This window comes from Eriocheir sinensis, chromosome 25 (assembly GCF_024679095.1).
Source record: "Eriocheir sinensis breed Jianghai 21 chromosome 25, ASM2467909v1, whole genome shotgun sequence".
Classification (NCBI taxonomy): Eukaryota; Metazoa; Arthropoda; class Malacostraca; order Decapoda; family Varunidae; genus Eriocheir; species Eriocheir sinensis.
Window position 1 is genome coordinate 5177611 of NC_066533.1, and position 17366 is coordinate 5194976.

A 17366-nucleotide genomic window follows, 5' to 3' on the forward strand; every position below is an offset into this window, starting at 1 on the left:
TATATCGGTTATTTTTGTGGTATTTTTATCGGTCGTATTATCGGTTTTCCATATGAGTAGTAGTAGTAATAGGAGGAGGAGGAGGAGTTTGTAGTCAGTTGTAGCAGTAGTTTGTTGTTAGTTGTAGTAGTAGCAGCAGCAAATGTATTAGAAAAAGCGTTTGCTGCTGTTGCAACTACTGCTACTATAATACTACATGGGCCATCTTGGTATAGTAGTTAGCACGCCTAGTTCCAATCTGCGAGCTCGGGTTCGAATCCCAGCCTGTGGAGTCGGAGCGCATCCCATCTAGCCATCCTCCCTTGCGGGCTGGTCGATGAATGGGAACCTACACCTCCGCATCAAGTTAATTTCTTTACCGTACTCTTTGTCTTCCTTTCTCTGTCTCTGTCTTCTTCAACCACTCCTGTCATTTGCATCTTTCTCTACGGGGAAGGTAAACTGTGGTAACCCGAATGTTATGCTTGCCCTGTGTCCGGGGTAACGAGGTCTTCTCTATCACAGGCTCAAGAGTCAAGCGGACAGAGATGACCACCGAGACCACCTTTACCTTTATTAATACTACTATTGCTAAGCTGCTACTATTACTACATATTGTTATTACCTATTACACTGCCACCGTCACCACCACAACCAACAACAACCAATTATCACCCACGTGCCCCTTCACCCCTCCGTCAGGTGGCGCCGTGGTTCCCCTACAAGGTCTCTACATCGAGAACCAATACTACTTACGTATCCTATTATTAGGCTACTTATTACACCGCCACCATCAGTATCCCTACACGAGAACCACTACTAGCCTACCTACTACACCACCTACACTATTACCTAGCTACTACACCGTCACCATTACCACCACCACTAACAACATCCAGTAACCACCCACCTTTCCCTCCACCCCTTCGTCAGGTGGCGCCGTGGTTCCCCTACACGGTGTACACAGTGCTGGTCTTCATCGAGAACTCCATCATGCTGGTGGTGTGGTTCTCGACGCAGAAGGCCTTCACCGCCACCCTGCCCGAGGACGATCAGGCCCTCTACACGGCACACCGGGAGAGGCTCATCTTCGTCCACTACGGTGCCTTCTGCTTCGGGCTCATCATGATGATCGCCACCTTCTGCTGCCCGGAGAGAAGAAACCAAGCCCAGGACAAGGGGGTGGAGGACAAGGAGATGCGGCCCTTGCCTGTTGTTCCCTCTTGATCGCTGTCTCGTCTAACACTACTAGCCTATTTTTATTTCATTAGTACCGTTGTCATTTGCTGCCCCTCGATAAGAGACCACACTCAGGCCAGAGGAATGCGTCCATGCTCTTCATAGCCCCCTGAGCACCGTCTCCTATCTATGTCTACGAGCCTACATGTATTTCTCAATATTTTTTATGACAATCCCAAATTCCCAAGGCTACGTCGGCAGGTCCTCCAGCCACCTGTGACACTGGGCCCACACGCCACTAAACGCTTCTCAGGAAAACTTTGGTGTCACAACGTGTGGCCGCCTATAAACATACAGCTGGATAGGGACAATGACAATTATGCATTTTTTTTACCCATGCTGTAATATTTTTTACAACACATCTTTTGAAAAATATCTTTCAACTTTACATACTAAAGTTTTTTTTTTTTTTCATCGCAGTGCGATGATGTAGTGTGGGCCCCAGGCCAGGCTACAGCTGAAGACCTGTCCACATAGGCCTTGGGTAATTCTAGGTAGGATTGCATCGTTAACCTCTTGACTTTGATCACCCAACTGACCACAGACAAATTCGACCAGTCTCATGAGGCCAGGCTGCTATTTTGGTGGGGTTAGGTTTCTACCCCTCTGCTATGTTAAGCAGTTTGGTCTTTTTTATGCAGTCCTACTGGCTAAAACTACCATTATTATTTATGAAATAGTAATTACCTGAATGTTTGATTTCGTTTTATTAAGTGTAACATCAATGTCTGTAAAAATGTGTATTCCTATGTGATGAAGTTTGTCAGTAGCTGCAGCCCTTATGAGTAATGTTGCACTTGGTTGCTCATTACTATTATAACAATTATTTAACGGTGATGTTCCAAACCTCGTGATACATGTTTCCTATGAATGAACGAATGGATGATAGTGTTTCCTATGTATAAAAGTAACTGTGCCTAACATTTAGTATGTAGCCAAAATGTTTCATATATAATAAACAATATTTTGTGATAAAAATAAGGTAATACTGTCACATAGTAAACAGGACGTAGCTTTCTGCAAAGAACTACCTGTGTCCATGTAGCTACCTTGGTGCTGTGTCCCAGAACACCCGTGCTTACCTGCAGCCACCTGATGTGTGTGTGTGTGTGTGTGCCCTGCTTGTGGTCACACTACTTGCGCTGCTGGTGTTGGCGGTGGCCTGCATCAGGGACAGCCAAGGTTGTGTAGACCCTGGAGGTGCTCAGCTGTAAGGACATGGGTGTAATGTCTTCACCAAAAAATATTACTGTATGTAATACTTTTTATGTTGCTTTCTTTACCCATGAAAATTAAAAAGTGTTTTTTCCCCAGGAGAATCAATAATCTACTGTTCTTGCAATATTAAAATTTGTTTCACAAAAAAAAAAAAAAAAAAAAAAAAGGGAAAAACACTCAATTACACAGTGTAGTGCTCAACACTTAACAGACCTGTTACCCTCCCTGGCACCAATGAGCATAAGTCATTTACTCAAATTATTTAAAAATATATTCTGAGAGTGATGTTCCGAGGAATACATATTCAGTTTCAATACCACAGGACGGGCAGTCTTCCTAGAGGCAATTACATACTTCTGACACACACTCAAGAGGAGCACACTAAAATCAAAACATTCACATAAAGTAAGTCCTTTTAATGCATAAATTATTTCAGTTGATGTGTTTATAACAGTACCTTTCCTTCAGGTGGTAAGGTCTGGGCTGTGCACCCCACAGTGACAGCCCCCACAGCCTGCACAGCATGCCATGATGTGGTAAGCAGACACTTGCATAGCACACCATCACACGCCTCTCACCACCACTGCTCACACAACCTCCTGCCCTTCAGTGTACAGTTAATGCAATACACCAATAACTTCAGCAGCATGATTTTCTCTGAACTATACATTTCTGCAAAAATACATTTGAAAGGCATCATTGACATACCAAGATACTTAAAACTTGTGAAAAATTATGAGACAAATGTTGTGGTTTGTTCCTGCTACATACCACACACCAATGGCAGACTAATGAGGTAGCATTACTGTCACCACTCCAGCCAACAGACCTGTGGTGGACACACGGTAACAAACTTTCTGGGTATAAAACCAAATTATTTCAACACATTTCCATCTCCACATCTCCACTAAATATCTAAGTGTTTTCTGTGGGCAGGAGTGTAGGAAGAAATACATGTGTCTCTTTGTCATGTTCAATACATCTAAAACTCTGAGATAGTCACTGAATACCAGCCTTCAATAATTCAACTTCACCCTCTACATTTATCAGCAATCTACTGGCACTACTACTCCAATGTTTCAATTGAAAATTTTCTTCATATCAACCCTTACTACTCAACAACTCAATATAAATAGCTTGAAATCCACTTCTCGTATAACTCATTCAACTCTTCCATTTCTTCTGCTGTACTGATACAAACATTTTAGCAGCAAGTTGAGCCACAAGCTCAGAAGCAACATCTGCACAGCATTAGGATCTTCATACATACTGGCTTAAATTAAAGTCAAGTTCTTGTAAAGATTTCCAGGATGCCGGCAGGTGCTCCAGTCAGTACCTCATATTTTGGTTCTAATTTTGGTAGAAAATGGGGAGCACATATTGTAATGATCTGATTTTCTGAAAAATAATGTTGACTTACTAATTTTAAGCTTGAACATTTCTTTAAATATTCCGAAGTTAAGAAAACAATCAGTCAATCTTTCATAACTGCACAGTATTTGTCAACACCTGGACTCACCAATCGGTCTGGAGTTCACTTTAGTTGCTTAAGATTTGATATTTGTGCAAATCTGTCCCGGCAGTCTACCTAACAACCCTGAGACAGATACAAGCTGATACTCAGCCAATAATTTCTCTGCCTTCACAGGTTAAGTCTTGACATGCTGTAATGGTGACTTTCCAATGTTAAGCATGACAGAAGTAAACTAGGTAATAATATGTCAATAGTAGGTCAATGTGTACAACATTTTGCTGGCAGATATGGTGCACCTTGCCAACACACCCCTGACACACACTGTGCTGAGGCATCTAAGAATACGCAATTCTTCCTTCACTGGCGTTGGCTCCTTGTTCTTGTTTACATTATGGCACATCAGGTACTAAGCTGCTTGGCATGGAACACACACAAAATATATAAAAAATAAAAGGAAAACCTATGTTGATTATAGTGAGAGCTGCAACATCCTATATATTTTTGGTACACCAAACTAAGGACTAGTCCTCTAAGGATTAAATAATAATTATGGATGCACTCTGCAGAGAATAAAAAAATATTCATGTAAATGTACATCCTAAGAACATTTCCCTGTGCCTGTCAACAACAACAACAACAAAAACAAAGTCTTTTTTGGGAGGGTGGTCAATGTTTGCTTGTGTAAGTGTTATGATTATCCCGACTGTGATGCAGATGAATCGGTGATGATGGTGAAATTGGTTGTTGGTCTGCAAGTCTGACCAAAGGATAAATTTCTTTCTCTAAGCTGCAACAACTGTTTTTACTTCTATTGCATTAGTACTGCACTACTTCAAAAATATACTTCATGCGCATCTAACTAAAAGTACATGTTTAGGTTTCAACACATTTATATGCACCTTGTAAGCATGGCCTTGGACTAAACTCTGACACGACAAACACACTCACTACATCACATGGTATCTGTGAATGTTTCAAGCAACATACTCCTCCCTCTTACGAACACTCCAGCCAAACTCTCAGATGCAGAAAGTTATTTCCCATATTTTGGTGCTGCTGTATACACCATCTTGCCCTGCACTGGGTAGTGGTAGTTGTATGGCTGCTGCTGCTCCGGCAGGCTCAGGCTCTCCACCAGGTCTGGCGTGACCTGAGCAGCCGCCGTGGCCATCGCCAGCGGGTCATTGCACGGGGGCTCACGCTTCAATGCCACTGGCCGCTGGGGGACTCTGACATAGGCCGTTATCTTGGAGTTTTGAGGACCATTTACAGTAGTTGCAGGAATGGCTATCAGAGGCACAATGGGTGTTAGGGAGGGCAAGTTCCGTGAGGCCACCGTCTGTACGACCGGAGCCACGGCGGTGTGCATCTGTTGGTGCACCTCCAGCGTGTAGCTCTTGGCGAAGCACATGCCACACTCCTCACACTTGAACTGTTTGTTTGGACGATGGGTATGCTGGTGGGCCAGAAACTTACCGTTGGTAGTGAAGGTCATGTCACACTCGTCACACTTGAAGGGCTTGGACTCCCCGTACGGCTTCCTCAGTGGCCGGCCGTCATACACGGGTGGGAGTCTGCTGGTGGTGCCGTGGCCATGTGCGTACTTCACGTGCTTCTTGAGGGTTACCAAACGTATGAACTCGGCATCACAAAGCTCACACCTGAATGCTTTTTCCTTGAAGTGGGACCTCCTATGGTTTGTGAGGAGTCCTTTGGTGGGGAATTGCTTGCCACACTTGTCACACTCCTCAGGCTTCATCCCCTTGTGTTCCATCATGTGCAGGTCATACGACACTTTCTTATCAAACACATCCTCACAGTATTCACAGTTGAAGGGACCGACTTCCTGGTGCCTCCTAATGTGTTGCCTCAGAGCACTGCTGTCGGAAAAAGCCTTCCCACACTCGTCACACCCGTAAGGCTTCTCCCCAGTGTGAATCCTGCGGTGCTTGGTCAGGTGGTCACTCTGGTAGAAAGACTTGCCACACTCGCTGCACAGGTATGGCCGCTCGCCGGTGTGGATCCTGTAGTGCACTGTCAGCATGCTGCGCTGCGTGAAGGCCTTACCGCACTCCTTGCACTCGTAGGGCCGCTCGCCTGTGTGTATCCTGGTGTGCACCACAAGGTTCCGGTTGTTGGCAAAAGCCTTGCCACAGATGCCACACCGGAAGGGTTTTTCACCAGTGTGTGTCTTCCTGTGGTAGTCGAAGCTGCTCCTCTTGTTGAATGCTTTGCCACATTCTAAGCAGACGTACTTCCCCTCGCTGTACTCAGGCTGGCCCGTTTGAATCTGCTGCACCTGTGGCACCTGTGGCTGCTGCATGTGCTGCACCTGCTGGGGCTGCTGCTCCACATGCAGATGCTGTGTTGGAATCTGTGGTGCCTGAATCTGCTGTGCTGGGAACTGCTGTGTTTGCTGCTTGGTCCACAGGTAAAGAGGCAGCTGCTCCTCCATGGTTGCAAGCTTTGTTTACTTGTGTGAAACTCAACTTATTCTGGTCACATCATGAGGCGCAGCACCGGCCACCCTGCAGGACACACGCTCTTCCCCTTGCCTGCCAAACATGGTGCTGAGTGATGCAGGAGACTCCAGGAATGGCAGAACTGGCAACAACGATGATCCTGACGGTGTCACAGTGATGGGAAGCAGCTGCACGACCTCTCCAAAGGCTTGGTGTTCTGTAAGACATATCACAGTGAGGTAAAACAACAGCTACATACTTGCTTCCACACCTGTCTTTAGAGTAAGGAGACAGACCAAGGACTAAGACACCCATTGTAAGCCTTTTCTTTCAACAAGCAATGAACCTTTTCCTACACCTACCATCTAAGACTTGACACCTGACCTCTGACCTAACCTGTTATGCAGGAAATAACCCAACCAGTATTTGATCGGTTCCATGGAGTCTACCACTACCTTGCCCACAAAGAGGTTAAAAAGTAAGAGACTCACCCTGTCTTCCACCCACCCTCAACATGGAGGTGGTGTAGCCAGGACTTTAATCTATCCTGGAACAGGGCTTTAATAACATACAAGCCATACCAGGCCAAGTTGAAATGTGATATGATCTATATGTCATCAAAAGCATGCACTGGGATAGATTAGTCACAGCTGTGCCTCCAGTGAGTCGAGTTGAGGTTGGGAGCAGGGCAAGGTGAGTCACTTCTAATCTCTGTGTGGGAAGGTCGCAGAAGACTCAGCGTAAACTGCTCAAATACTGGCAGGGTTATTTCAGCTTGTCTTGGTATGGCCTAAGATACAGCATGTTAGACAAAGAAACCCCAAATACTGATGATCAGGATATGCATTCACCCACAATACCCACAACTACAGACAGTCCCAGCAACTCAAGACAAAAGCACTGCTCAACCTATGCCAAGTGCTTTGTCCCTTTACCTTTAGAATTTTAATCATGATAGTATGAAGCTAGCAGCAGTGTCATTCATTTTTCAGTCGTATATATATTTTTGCCCTTGAGCTGCCTCCTTTACTGAAAAAAAAAGTTTGTATTATAATCAGTAGGTAAAAATATAACAAGAGAACATGTCATAATGCAGCCTCAAAGAACACTGTGACGAAGCATCTGCCATACTGTGAGCCTTGTCAGAGTTACTGGAGTGAGCTGCAGTCTGGGGGTGACCTTGACACATGAAGATAGTTAGATTAGAGTATTAAGTGGCACTGAATGATTCGAGTTCAAATTTCTTAAGCCAAAATGTAAGCAATAGAACCATCACAAGGAAAAATCCTCACTGGACTAAGTGTTAAATTGGACTCCACATAACTGTTTTAGCACAACTTATTCTCCCTCCCAGCTGGACTAATGTTCCTGGGTGGGAGTTGGTGTAGCTGGAGTGAAGTTAGGGATTTATTTCTGTTTGGGCAGTGGGACAAGTTGTTACTTTAGATAGGGTCAAGTTAGGTTAGATCCACTTAGGTTAGATAAGATGTAAGTTAGATTAGTTAATTTTAGTTGTTTTTGATGAATATGTGTGAAACGATTTACGCCCTGCTGTTAAGTTGTTGTCGGTGCTCAAGGTGACGGCAAAGTCCACCTCCCTCATTGTCTTGTGGGGTCTCAAGTGCTTATTCTTCCTCATTTCTACATGCTGTGGGCTGTGGGGATATTTGATTCATTTCCTACAAATTTGCATCATTTGTTTTGTGGAAATCACTAGTTTTTAGAAGGGGTAGGGGAGGGGGAAAAATCCTGCTGATTTGTGAGAAAAACAAATGTCAGATTAATTTAACATCAAAACCTATAGACCAAAGAAAGACAGGTTGATTAAACACAGCCAGGACTTGAACCACAAGTGCGGCACAAGCTGCCACTCCTGTGGTTTGAGCCCTGGTTGGGTGTACTAATTAAAAAATATCACAAAAAAAAGTTTCGTCATTGGAATTTAAGGGTGACCTGAGCCAAAAATTTACTCAAACACAGGTAAGTATTAATTAATCATGAGCCAGTGGAAACAGGCGAATGGAAAGGTAACCAAGAAAAAGTTTACCATACAAAAGGATGCAACACAGACAAATGCAACACATGAATCCTGACACGAGGCAACACTAGACAACCCTCCCTCAACACATGAAACACTCTGACTTCTGAAACACATGAGAGGCCAAAACACAAACACACACACACTCAAGCCTTAACACAATGCAACACAACCTTCACTCAACACTACCTCGCCAAACACTCGTGAAGGAAAAACACAAAGCAATCAACCCACCCACAACACAGCCAACACACACAATATTACACAACTCTCATTCAACACTAACCAACACTCACCTCCTCCTGAAACACTGATGAAAACCAGAAACAACACAAAAGAATCATATTTACAACACAAACAACACATAAGACCAAACACTCAAGCCCTGACACACTGTAACACAACCCTCACTCAACACAAATCAACACACATAAGACCAAGAAACACAAAACACTCATGCAGAACCCCACGCAACACAAACATACAAACAGGTAACCTCACACCCCAACACACTGCAACACAACCCCCATCCAACACACTACCTCTCAACACACCCATAAGACCAAAAAACACCTCAGAAACACTCAAAACATCCAGATCCACACAATGCAACACATGAACAGGCAACCTCATGCTCTGACACAGTGCAACACAACCCTCAATCAACACTAAACCAACACACTGCCTCTTAAAACACACACCACCCCAAGAAACACAAAAATACTCAGAACTACAACACAAAGACCAAACACTTAAGCCCTGATACTGCAACACGAGTCTCACTCAACACTAAACCAACACACTACCTCTTAAAACACAAGCCCCAAGAAACACAGAAACACTCAGAACCACAACACAAAGACTAAACACTCAAGCCCTGACACACTGCAACACAAGTCTCACTCAACACTGAACCAACACACTACCTCTCAACACACCCAAGAAACACTCCTTCAGAACCACACAACACAAACAGTCAACCTTACGGCCTAACACACTGCAACACGACCCTCACTCAACACTATTTACCTCCTGAAAAATCTTTAAGGACAAGAAACACCCAAGAAACAACACAAAAACACACTCCTTCAGAACCACGCAACACAAACACAACACACAAGACCATTCACTCAAACCGTCACACAGCACTACACAACCCTCATCCAACACTATAAACACCCAAGAAACACAAAACAACACCCAAGAAAACACAAAAACACTCCTCCAGAACCACACACAACACAAACACAAAAACACAGGCAACCTCATTCCAACCCTCCCGCAACACACCCCGACCCACACACCTGTCCCGTACCTGTTTAATTAAGGTTCCCCACACCTGCACACCCTTCCGCCAGGTATTTAGGGGCTGAAGGGGCTGAGGGGCTGCTGTCTGCCTCACACCTTAGCAAATGGCGAAGCTGTAAGGCTCTGCGGCGCTGCCAGAGCTCACCCCCTAGTCTAAATTTCAGAACACGTCCCATACATGTCAGATTCTTTCGCCTGTCCACACAAACCTACACCAAAAAGACAGGAATAAAAGGTTGGTGTGCATGTGTGATTATCGTGTTTGAGAGAGTAATGTGTGTTGTTTTAAGTGTGTGTGGTTGTGCTGGTTAAAATGGTTGGGTTATGGGGTAAATATTGTGGTGTCATGTGGTGTGAACGAAAGGTTGTGGTGAGCGGTGCATTGTGGGAGAGCTCTGGCGAAGGGGCTGGGAAAGTGCACTCCTGCCCCTTTCTCTTTTTCCATCCTGTGCGTCGATTTCCAGTGTGTTTCGGTCTCTCTCTCTGTGTGTGTGTGTGTGTGTGTGTGTGTGTGTGTGTGTGAGAGAGAGAGAGAGAGAGAGAGAGAGAGAGAGAGAGAGAGAGAGAGAGAGAGAGAGATTTACATAGATAGATTTACATAGAAAATCAGATCACACAGACCCCATCGTCCAGACTAGGTGGTCTGTCCTTAAACCTAAGTGATTTTACATTAATCAGAAGGCTCCAAAACGTTGCATTTCTACTCTAGTTGATATTAAGTTGAAGGAAGTGACGGTCGAGCTTTTTTTTGAAGGAGTCAATCGTGTTACACTGGACCACTGATGGTGGGAGCTTATTCCATTCTCGCACTACAACGATGGTGAAAAAAAAAAATGGTGCAGTCTGAATTTACTTGTCTACATCTGAGTTTTACGTCGTTGTTCCTCGTGCGCAAAGTGTCATCGATCATAAACAATGTTGATCTGTCTACATTTGTGAAACCATTAAGTATTTTAAAACATTCGATCAGTTTTCCTCGGAGGCGACGTTTCTCAAGAGAGAACATGTTAAGGGTGGAAAGCCTTCTTCGTAAGATTTGTTGCGCAAGGAAGGGATCATTTTCGTTGCCCGACGCTGAACACCTAATTTAGCAATGTCCTTTGCATGGTGGGGAGACCAAAACTGTACCGCATATTCCAAGTGGGGTCTGACTAAACTATTGTAGAGCCGAAGTATTACATCTTTATTCTTGAATAAAAAGTTTCTTTTAATGAAGCCCAACATTCTGTTCGGTTTATTTGCTGCATCGATGCATTGCTGTGAGAATTTGAGATCTGACGCGATTTTGACCACCAAGTCCTTGACGCATTGAACGCTTTTGAGTTTAACGCCGCGCATTTCGTAATCGAACTTCTTATTCCTCGTTCCAACATGAAGGACCTGGCACTTGTCTACGTTAAAGGGCATCTCCCATCTATCCGACCAAGCTGAAATTTTGTGCGAATCCTCTTGGAGGTTTTGCCTGTCTTCGTCAGTGAGAACCGGGTTACCAATCTTTGTGTCGTCTGCAAATTTACTTATGCGATTATTGAGCCCAACATCCACGTCATTGATGTAAATAATGAAGAGCACTGGGCCAAGAACCGAGCCCTGAGGGACGCCACTAGTGACCGGCGCCCACTCGGAGTTAAATCCGTCAATCACTACTCTTTGTTGTTTGTTGCTCAACCAATTCGCGATCCATTGGTTTACTTGACCGTCAATACCTATTTGCTTTAATTTGTAAAGTAATTTATGATGTGGGACTTTATCAAACGCTTTCTGGAAATCAAGATAGACTACGTCCAGTGATTTGGTTACGTCATAAACAGTGAAGAGGTCGTTATAAAAGGTTAATAGGTTTGATAGGCAGGATCTTTTGTTACGGAAGCCATGTTGTGAGTCCCCAATTAATGAGTGGCTTTCAAGGTAACTCACAATTTTGTCTCTAATTATGCTCTCAAGTAGCTTACCTACAACCGAAGTTAGACTAATGGGCCTGTAATTACCTGGTACTTTCTTGTCTCCTTTCTTAAAAATCGGTGTCACGTTAGCCTTTTTCCAATCCGAAGGGGCGATGCCTTGTCGTAAGGACATATTGAATACGGTTGTGAGGGAGGAGAGTATTTCGCTCTTTGTTTCTTTGAGCAGAGTTGGATATACTTTGTCAGGTCTAGGACTTTAATTTGTTTTAAGTGATTGGAGGGCTTTAAGGATTTCATCGGGTTTTATTTCAAAGTTAGGCAATGCACGCTCGGGATTTACATTAGTACTGGTGTTGGTGGTAGTGGTGGGAGGACTGTTAGTATCAAACACCGAGGAAAAGTAATTGTTTAATAGGTTTGCAACGTGTTGGCTGTCAGTCACTAATGCACCGTCGCTGTTTGTTAAGGGTCACTTCCACTTCTGATCGCCTTTCTGTTGTTTATGTAACTGAAGAAGGATTTCGGATTATTTTTACAGTTGGCCTGACGTACTAATCTGTTTACTCGTCGCCTGGCATCATTATAGAGTCTAATGTTTTCGGGCGTGCTTTGTTCTTTCTTTAATCTGTAAAACAATTTTCTCTCCTTGACTGAGTGTTTAATTTCGCTATTAAACCAAGGTGGGCTTTTATTAGTGTTAATTCGCTTCTCGCACAAGGGGACGAATGTGTCCTGCTGAGTAAGTGATTTTTAAAGTTTAGCCAGGCGTCCTCTACATTACCGTCATCTGATAGTTGCATTTCTATTAGTTTTCGTCGGATTTCTACGAAGTTAGCTTTTTTGAAATTGGGCACCTTTACTTTATTTTCAGTCACCGATGTTTGAGCTCTAATGTCAACGCGCACTAATTTATGATCGCAGGAACCGAGGTGTTCTCCTACCGTGACATTACTGACTAGGTTATCTTGGGTCGTTATAACAAGGTCAAGTATGTTATTTTGTCGAGTTGGTTCAGAAACCATTTGGCTTAGATAATTTTCTTCTAAAAATTCGATCATTCTATGTGACTCACCTTCTATACCCGACAGTGTCGCCGAGTCGATATGGGGGAGGTTAAAGTCTCCTAGTATCAGTGAGTCGCTGTTATTAAGTGACTGCCTTAAGACGCTGTACATTTCAAGATCGGCATCGAGTGATTGCCCCGGAGGCCTGTAGGTGGCAGATATATTTAAATTGACTTTTGCTATGTTTACTCGCACGCACAAATGTTCAACGTTACTGTTTCTTGGTGTTTTGTCGGAGGGTTGCAAATAACTTTTGACGAAAAGGGCGACACCACCACCTCTCCGGTTTACACGATCTTTGTTAAAGAATCTGTAGCCATCTATGTTGTATTCGGAACTTAAATCAATATTTGTGGTGTCGATAAATGTTTCGGTTATAGCAATTTCGTCAAAGTTTTCTGTCAGAGCAAAACATCGCAGTTCATCAAACTTGTTTCTTAGGCTACGCGCATTGAAACTAAGGACTCTTAGGTTATCTCTAGGCTTGGTAATAGAGGTGGTGGTACTGGCGGGTTCAATGTCACGAGTTTGTCGCGATGTATGGTGTCTATTTACACGGGCGGGATGGAAGGACGTGGCTGAGAGTCGTTTTCTGTTCGGGCGTTACGTACTGCGTCGTTGAGGAGCCTTCCGAATCTGGCTGCCCCGATGGGGGACAGGTGTATTCCGTCCCTTTGGAAGAGTTTACTCTGGACGTAGAAATTGTCCCAGGCGTTAAAGAACTCAACGTCAAGCTCTCTGCAGAGAGTCTGTAAGCGGTTGTTGAGGCTGAAGGCCTTACTGTAGAAGTTGCTCTCATCCCACGTCCGTGGTAGAATTCCTGAAATCCAAATATTAGGGGATTTAGACTTACACTGCTGGATGAGCCTACGGTACTTGTCCAGCAGTTCCTCAGACCGGGTCGTGGTGACGTCGTTTGTACCTGTGTGAAGAACAAAGAGTGAGTCATTAGAGGCCTCAGCGGAGACCTCGTCCAGGGCAGCTGTGATGTCGTCAACACCAGCTCCAGGATAACAGTAGTTACGCCTACGACGGGGGACTCTGCCACAGAATTCAACCACCTGATGGCAAATCATAGAGTCACCGACCAAGAAGGTGCTCTGTTCCTCGTCCTCCTCCTCCAGTATGGCAAATCTGTTGTAGCAACGAGTAGGATAAATGGCTCTAGGGGCGGGTCTGGCTCCTCCTCTCACGGGGGTGACGCATTCAGCGTAAGCTCTACCGGTCCCCTGTGACGTGTCTTCTTCGGAAGGTGGCTGGGCATCGACAGCAGGTGCGGAGGGTGATGAGGCGTCACTTGCAGCAGGGACGACGATGTTGGCCTGGATAAACTCCTGCAAGGTTTCAACAGTACGTGTTAGTTCGGTGATCTCGCCAGCCGTCAGCCTTTCGTCCTGTTGAAGGAGTCTCGTTTCCATCTGCTGTGTCAACAGGCAGATCTTGCAGACGGTCGATCGTCCTGAGAAGAAATGGCCAGAGAAGTTTCCTGTGCAAGTCGAGCATTTCTTTAGCGCCATCTTGGTAAGGAGGAGAGAGCAAGTGAGAAGTGTTTATCTATTTATTTGCTTTTCTTTTTCTTTTTCGTAGGGAGAGAGAGAGAGAGAGAGAGAGAGAGAGAGAGAGAGAGAGAGAGAGAGAGAGAGAGAGAGAGAGAGAGAGAGAGAGGGGGTGGGGGTAATGGAGAGGGGAGACGGGGGAGGGGGGGCGAGAGAAGAGGAGGAGGAGGAGCGAAACGCGAGGGACGAGAGGGAGAGAGACGCAGGTGAGGAAGTAATTAGAGAATTAGTGTGTCTCAGGGGAATACTCGGGTCAAGTCAGGTCAGGACACTCTCCACACCTGTGTAGGGAGTGGTGTAGGAGTGGAATCTGGAAATATATAATGAATATGGCGGAAAGAGTGTAACACTGTGTTTTGTGTATATGTGTATATATGTTTTACAGGGCGCTACGGCGAGAGGGTAGATACAGGCAGAGAGAGGTAGTAAAAATAAGGGTAACACTTAATCCTGTCCAGCGAAGCACGTGGTCGCACAGCACTCAGCACACCCCTGCAGGCAGCTAACAAACTCGGTTGACAATAAGCAGTACGCAGCACAACGCGAAATAGCACACGGCACACAGCACAGCAAAATCTAAAGTACAGTGCAGTACAGCACACGAGGGTGGAATCGCAAGCGAGAGGTCAAGGAAGCAGGAGCGCGTCCGGCTTGACCTCCCGGAGTGAGGACAGGGCGCTAACTGAGAGAGAGAGAGAGAGAGAGAGAGAGAGAGAGAGAGAGAGAGAGAGAGAGAGAGAGAGAGAGAGAGAGAGAGAGAGAGAGAGAGAGAGAGAGAGAGACAAAAAAAAAGAATATCTACAAAAAAATATATCATGGAGACAAACAAACGAGAATAACGTTGCAATCAAGGACATACGTTTCAAGTCCTCTTTCCATTAAACGAAGAAGAAACAGAGGAAAAAACAAAAAGGAGGAGAGGGGAAGAGAATGAAGACGAGGAGAAAATAAAGTAAAAAAAGGAAAATATGAAGATGACCTATATAAGCCTCTCTCAGACATTCAATTTCACATCTTTTCCCTCTTTTTTTATTTAGGTCAGAAAGAACCATTAATTATAACTACTGCAACAAAGATGGTACAAGGTCAAGTCTCGAATATGTAGGCCACTGAGAATGCATATTGTAGATCCAGACAGACACACAGACAGAAAGACAGACAGGGGAAGGCGTAATAAAATACCGTCTCTGCTTTAATGTTGAGGAGTGTGTGATACAGACGATTTTAATGCCCCAACGTCTGCGCTGAGGACATGGTAAATTCTGGAAGTCAGGGGAAGAAATAAGGGGTCATTCTTACACATTTCAGCGCCCAAGTACACACATTTGACAAGGCTTTCGTAGGAGGTTCGGGCATATCCATGGGTAGTTTTATATAATCCTGGTGGTAGTTTGGCCATCACACTGTACCATGAACCTTAAAAAAACACTCATTAGAACCCGACTTATCTCCTTTTCGGCATTTGGAAATCGCTGATGTGAGAATACCGACCCGAAGATTTAGGAAAAGAACTTGGAAGAGAGTGAATAGCCTTGGTTGTGAGGGAGAGATGTATCCAGGCTAATCTTACTCCACTTTTTCATTCGTTTATTCACTTGCGATAGACAACAGACCAAAGACTAAATAGAAAAGTAAAAAGGATATGTCCACAAAAGTATATACTGTTTCTGTCAAGTTGAATAAAGGTGTCTGGATTGCTGCTGCTCTCCTCTTTATATTTTGACCGCATTTAGTAACAACATGCATATAAACGATAACGATAACACATGAAAGTATAATATATAGACTTATTTCCGACTAATCTCTTTTAATCTCCTTGTATCCTTGTGTATATAATGAATCTCTTTTCATAATAAAGACGTTCGAAATTATAATATATTGTATGGTGATTCTTTTTACCGATTTGAGCCCGCCGTCAGTTTTTAGTTAAGTCTAATGAATCACCTTACACTGTCATTACAAAGTTTTTGAGGGAGTAGTAATGCTTATAACGTTGTTTGCTATCATGGTCGTAAATTAAAAGAAATTACTGTGAAGAGAAGAGCAGAGGAATGAGAGACCGCATTGCAGAAAATAAAAGGACTTGGTAAGAAGATTGGTAAGCAGAAGTGTGTTACCCCACGGAAGCTATATACTGGTTGTAAAATTAAAGATCACAATAAAGACAAGAGGAGGATAATGGGATAAAAGGCCACAATGGAAATACATAAAAAGAAAAGAAAAACAGTGCACGAAGCTTGGAATGGGGAAATTTATGATCTTGAAGAAGCTAAACTATAGTGAAATAAAAGGGAGATACAGTGAGACGAGAAAAATAATGAATGAGAAAACACACTCGAAACACCGAAAGGTCTGCTACGCATGGAAAAAAAATCATGAAGCTTGTATGGGAGAAGTTTATTATCAGAATCAAAACTGGTTGTGAAATAAAAGGGAAATACGGTGAAGACAAGAAAACCACTTAACTGAAAGGTAAAAACTAAGTAAAGTTTGTGGCATACGCTGTAACTGCGCGCGAGAGAACACGCTGGAAATGCTGAGAAGAAAAAGAGTCTGGTATTAACTTTTATGGGGAAGTTTTATTATCCTCAGAAGAGAAAACTAAACTGGCTGTGAGGATGCGACACCACCCGAAAATACAGAAGACTTCACTGGACAGAAGGTTTATATGATACATTTTTTCGTGTTATTCAAGTAAGAACTCAATGGGCGTGTGCTTTACTTTAAGAATAGATCAAAGTATGTATCATAGTGGTGACGCGAGATTATTGAAGTTGCTGCTCAATGCCACGTCAGAGAAAACGCCATTGCACGGCGCGTTATGGTGGAGTACTGCTGCAGCTGGAGGACCCGACCAGCTGTTTACTAGGTCCTGCGTTTCGTTATTTACGGAGCAATTTAATGCCCCTAATTATCTTTACTAATAGATTTATGGTCTCATCCCTAACACACACACACACACACACACACACACACGGAGCTCCTAGTGCAGTGGCAAGCTCGCTCGCCTCACAACCGAGAGGTCACGGGTTCGATTCCCGGGCAACAAGAATAACGTTGCAATCAAGGACATACTTTTTAAGTCATCTTTCCATTAAACGAAGAAGAAGAAACAGAGGAAAAA

At 44.0% G+C, this 17366-nt stretch overlaps 2 protein-coding genes across 8 annotated transcripts in view; one reads left to right on the forward strand and one right to left on the reverse strand.

Annotated features, from left to right (window-relative positions):
- The window catches only part of LOC127003231 (uncharacterized), a 69471-nt gene extending 66987 nt beyond the window's left edge, over positions 1 to 2484 (forward strand). The window contains exon 8 of one of the 2 annotated variants that reach the window (XM_050869618.1): positions 682 to 886. In XM_050869618.1, the coding sequence (XP_050725575.1) occupies positions 682 to 750 (69 nt within the window). In that variant the 3' untranslated portion in view covers positions 751 to 886. Of the gene's footprint in view, positions 1 to 681; positions 887 to 912 lie in introns of those variants that run through there. The other variant, XM_050869617.1, reaches the window with a different exon arrangement.
- Positions 2485 to 2837: 353 nt separating this feature from the next.
- Positions 2838 to 17366, reverse strand: part of LOC127003233 (zinc finger protein 501-like) — a 99148-nt gene continuing 84619 nt past the window's right edge. Inside the window, exons 1-3 of one of the 6 annotated variants that reach the window (XM_050869623.1) lie at positions 9726 to 9866; positions 7308 to 7401; positions 2838 to 6589 (exon numbers count right to left, since the gene is read on the reverse strand). In XM_050869623.1, coding sequence (XP_050725580.1) covers positions 4944 to 6365 — 1422 coding nt within the window. In that variant the 5' untranslated portion in view covers positions 6366 to 6589; positions 7308 to 7401; positions 9726 to 9866 and the 3' untranslated portion in view covers positions 2838 to 4943. Of the gene's footprint in view, positions 6590 to 6863; positions 7237 to 7307; positions 7402 to 9725; positions 9883 to 17366 lie in introns of those variants that run through there. The other 5 variants (XM_050869624.1, XM_050869625.1, XM_050869622.1 and 2 more) reach the window with 5 other exon arrangements.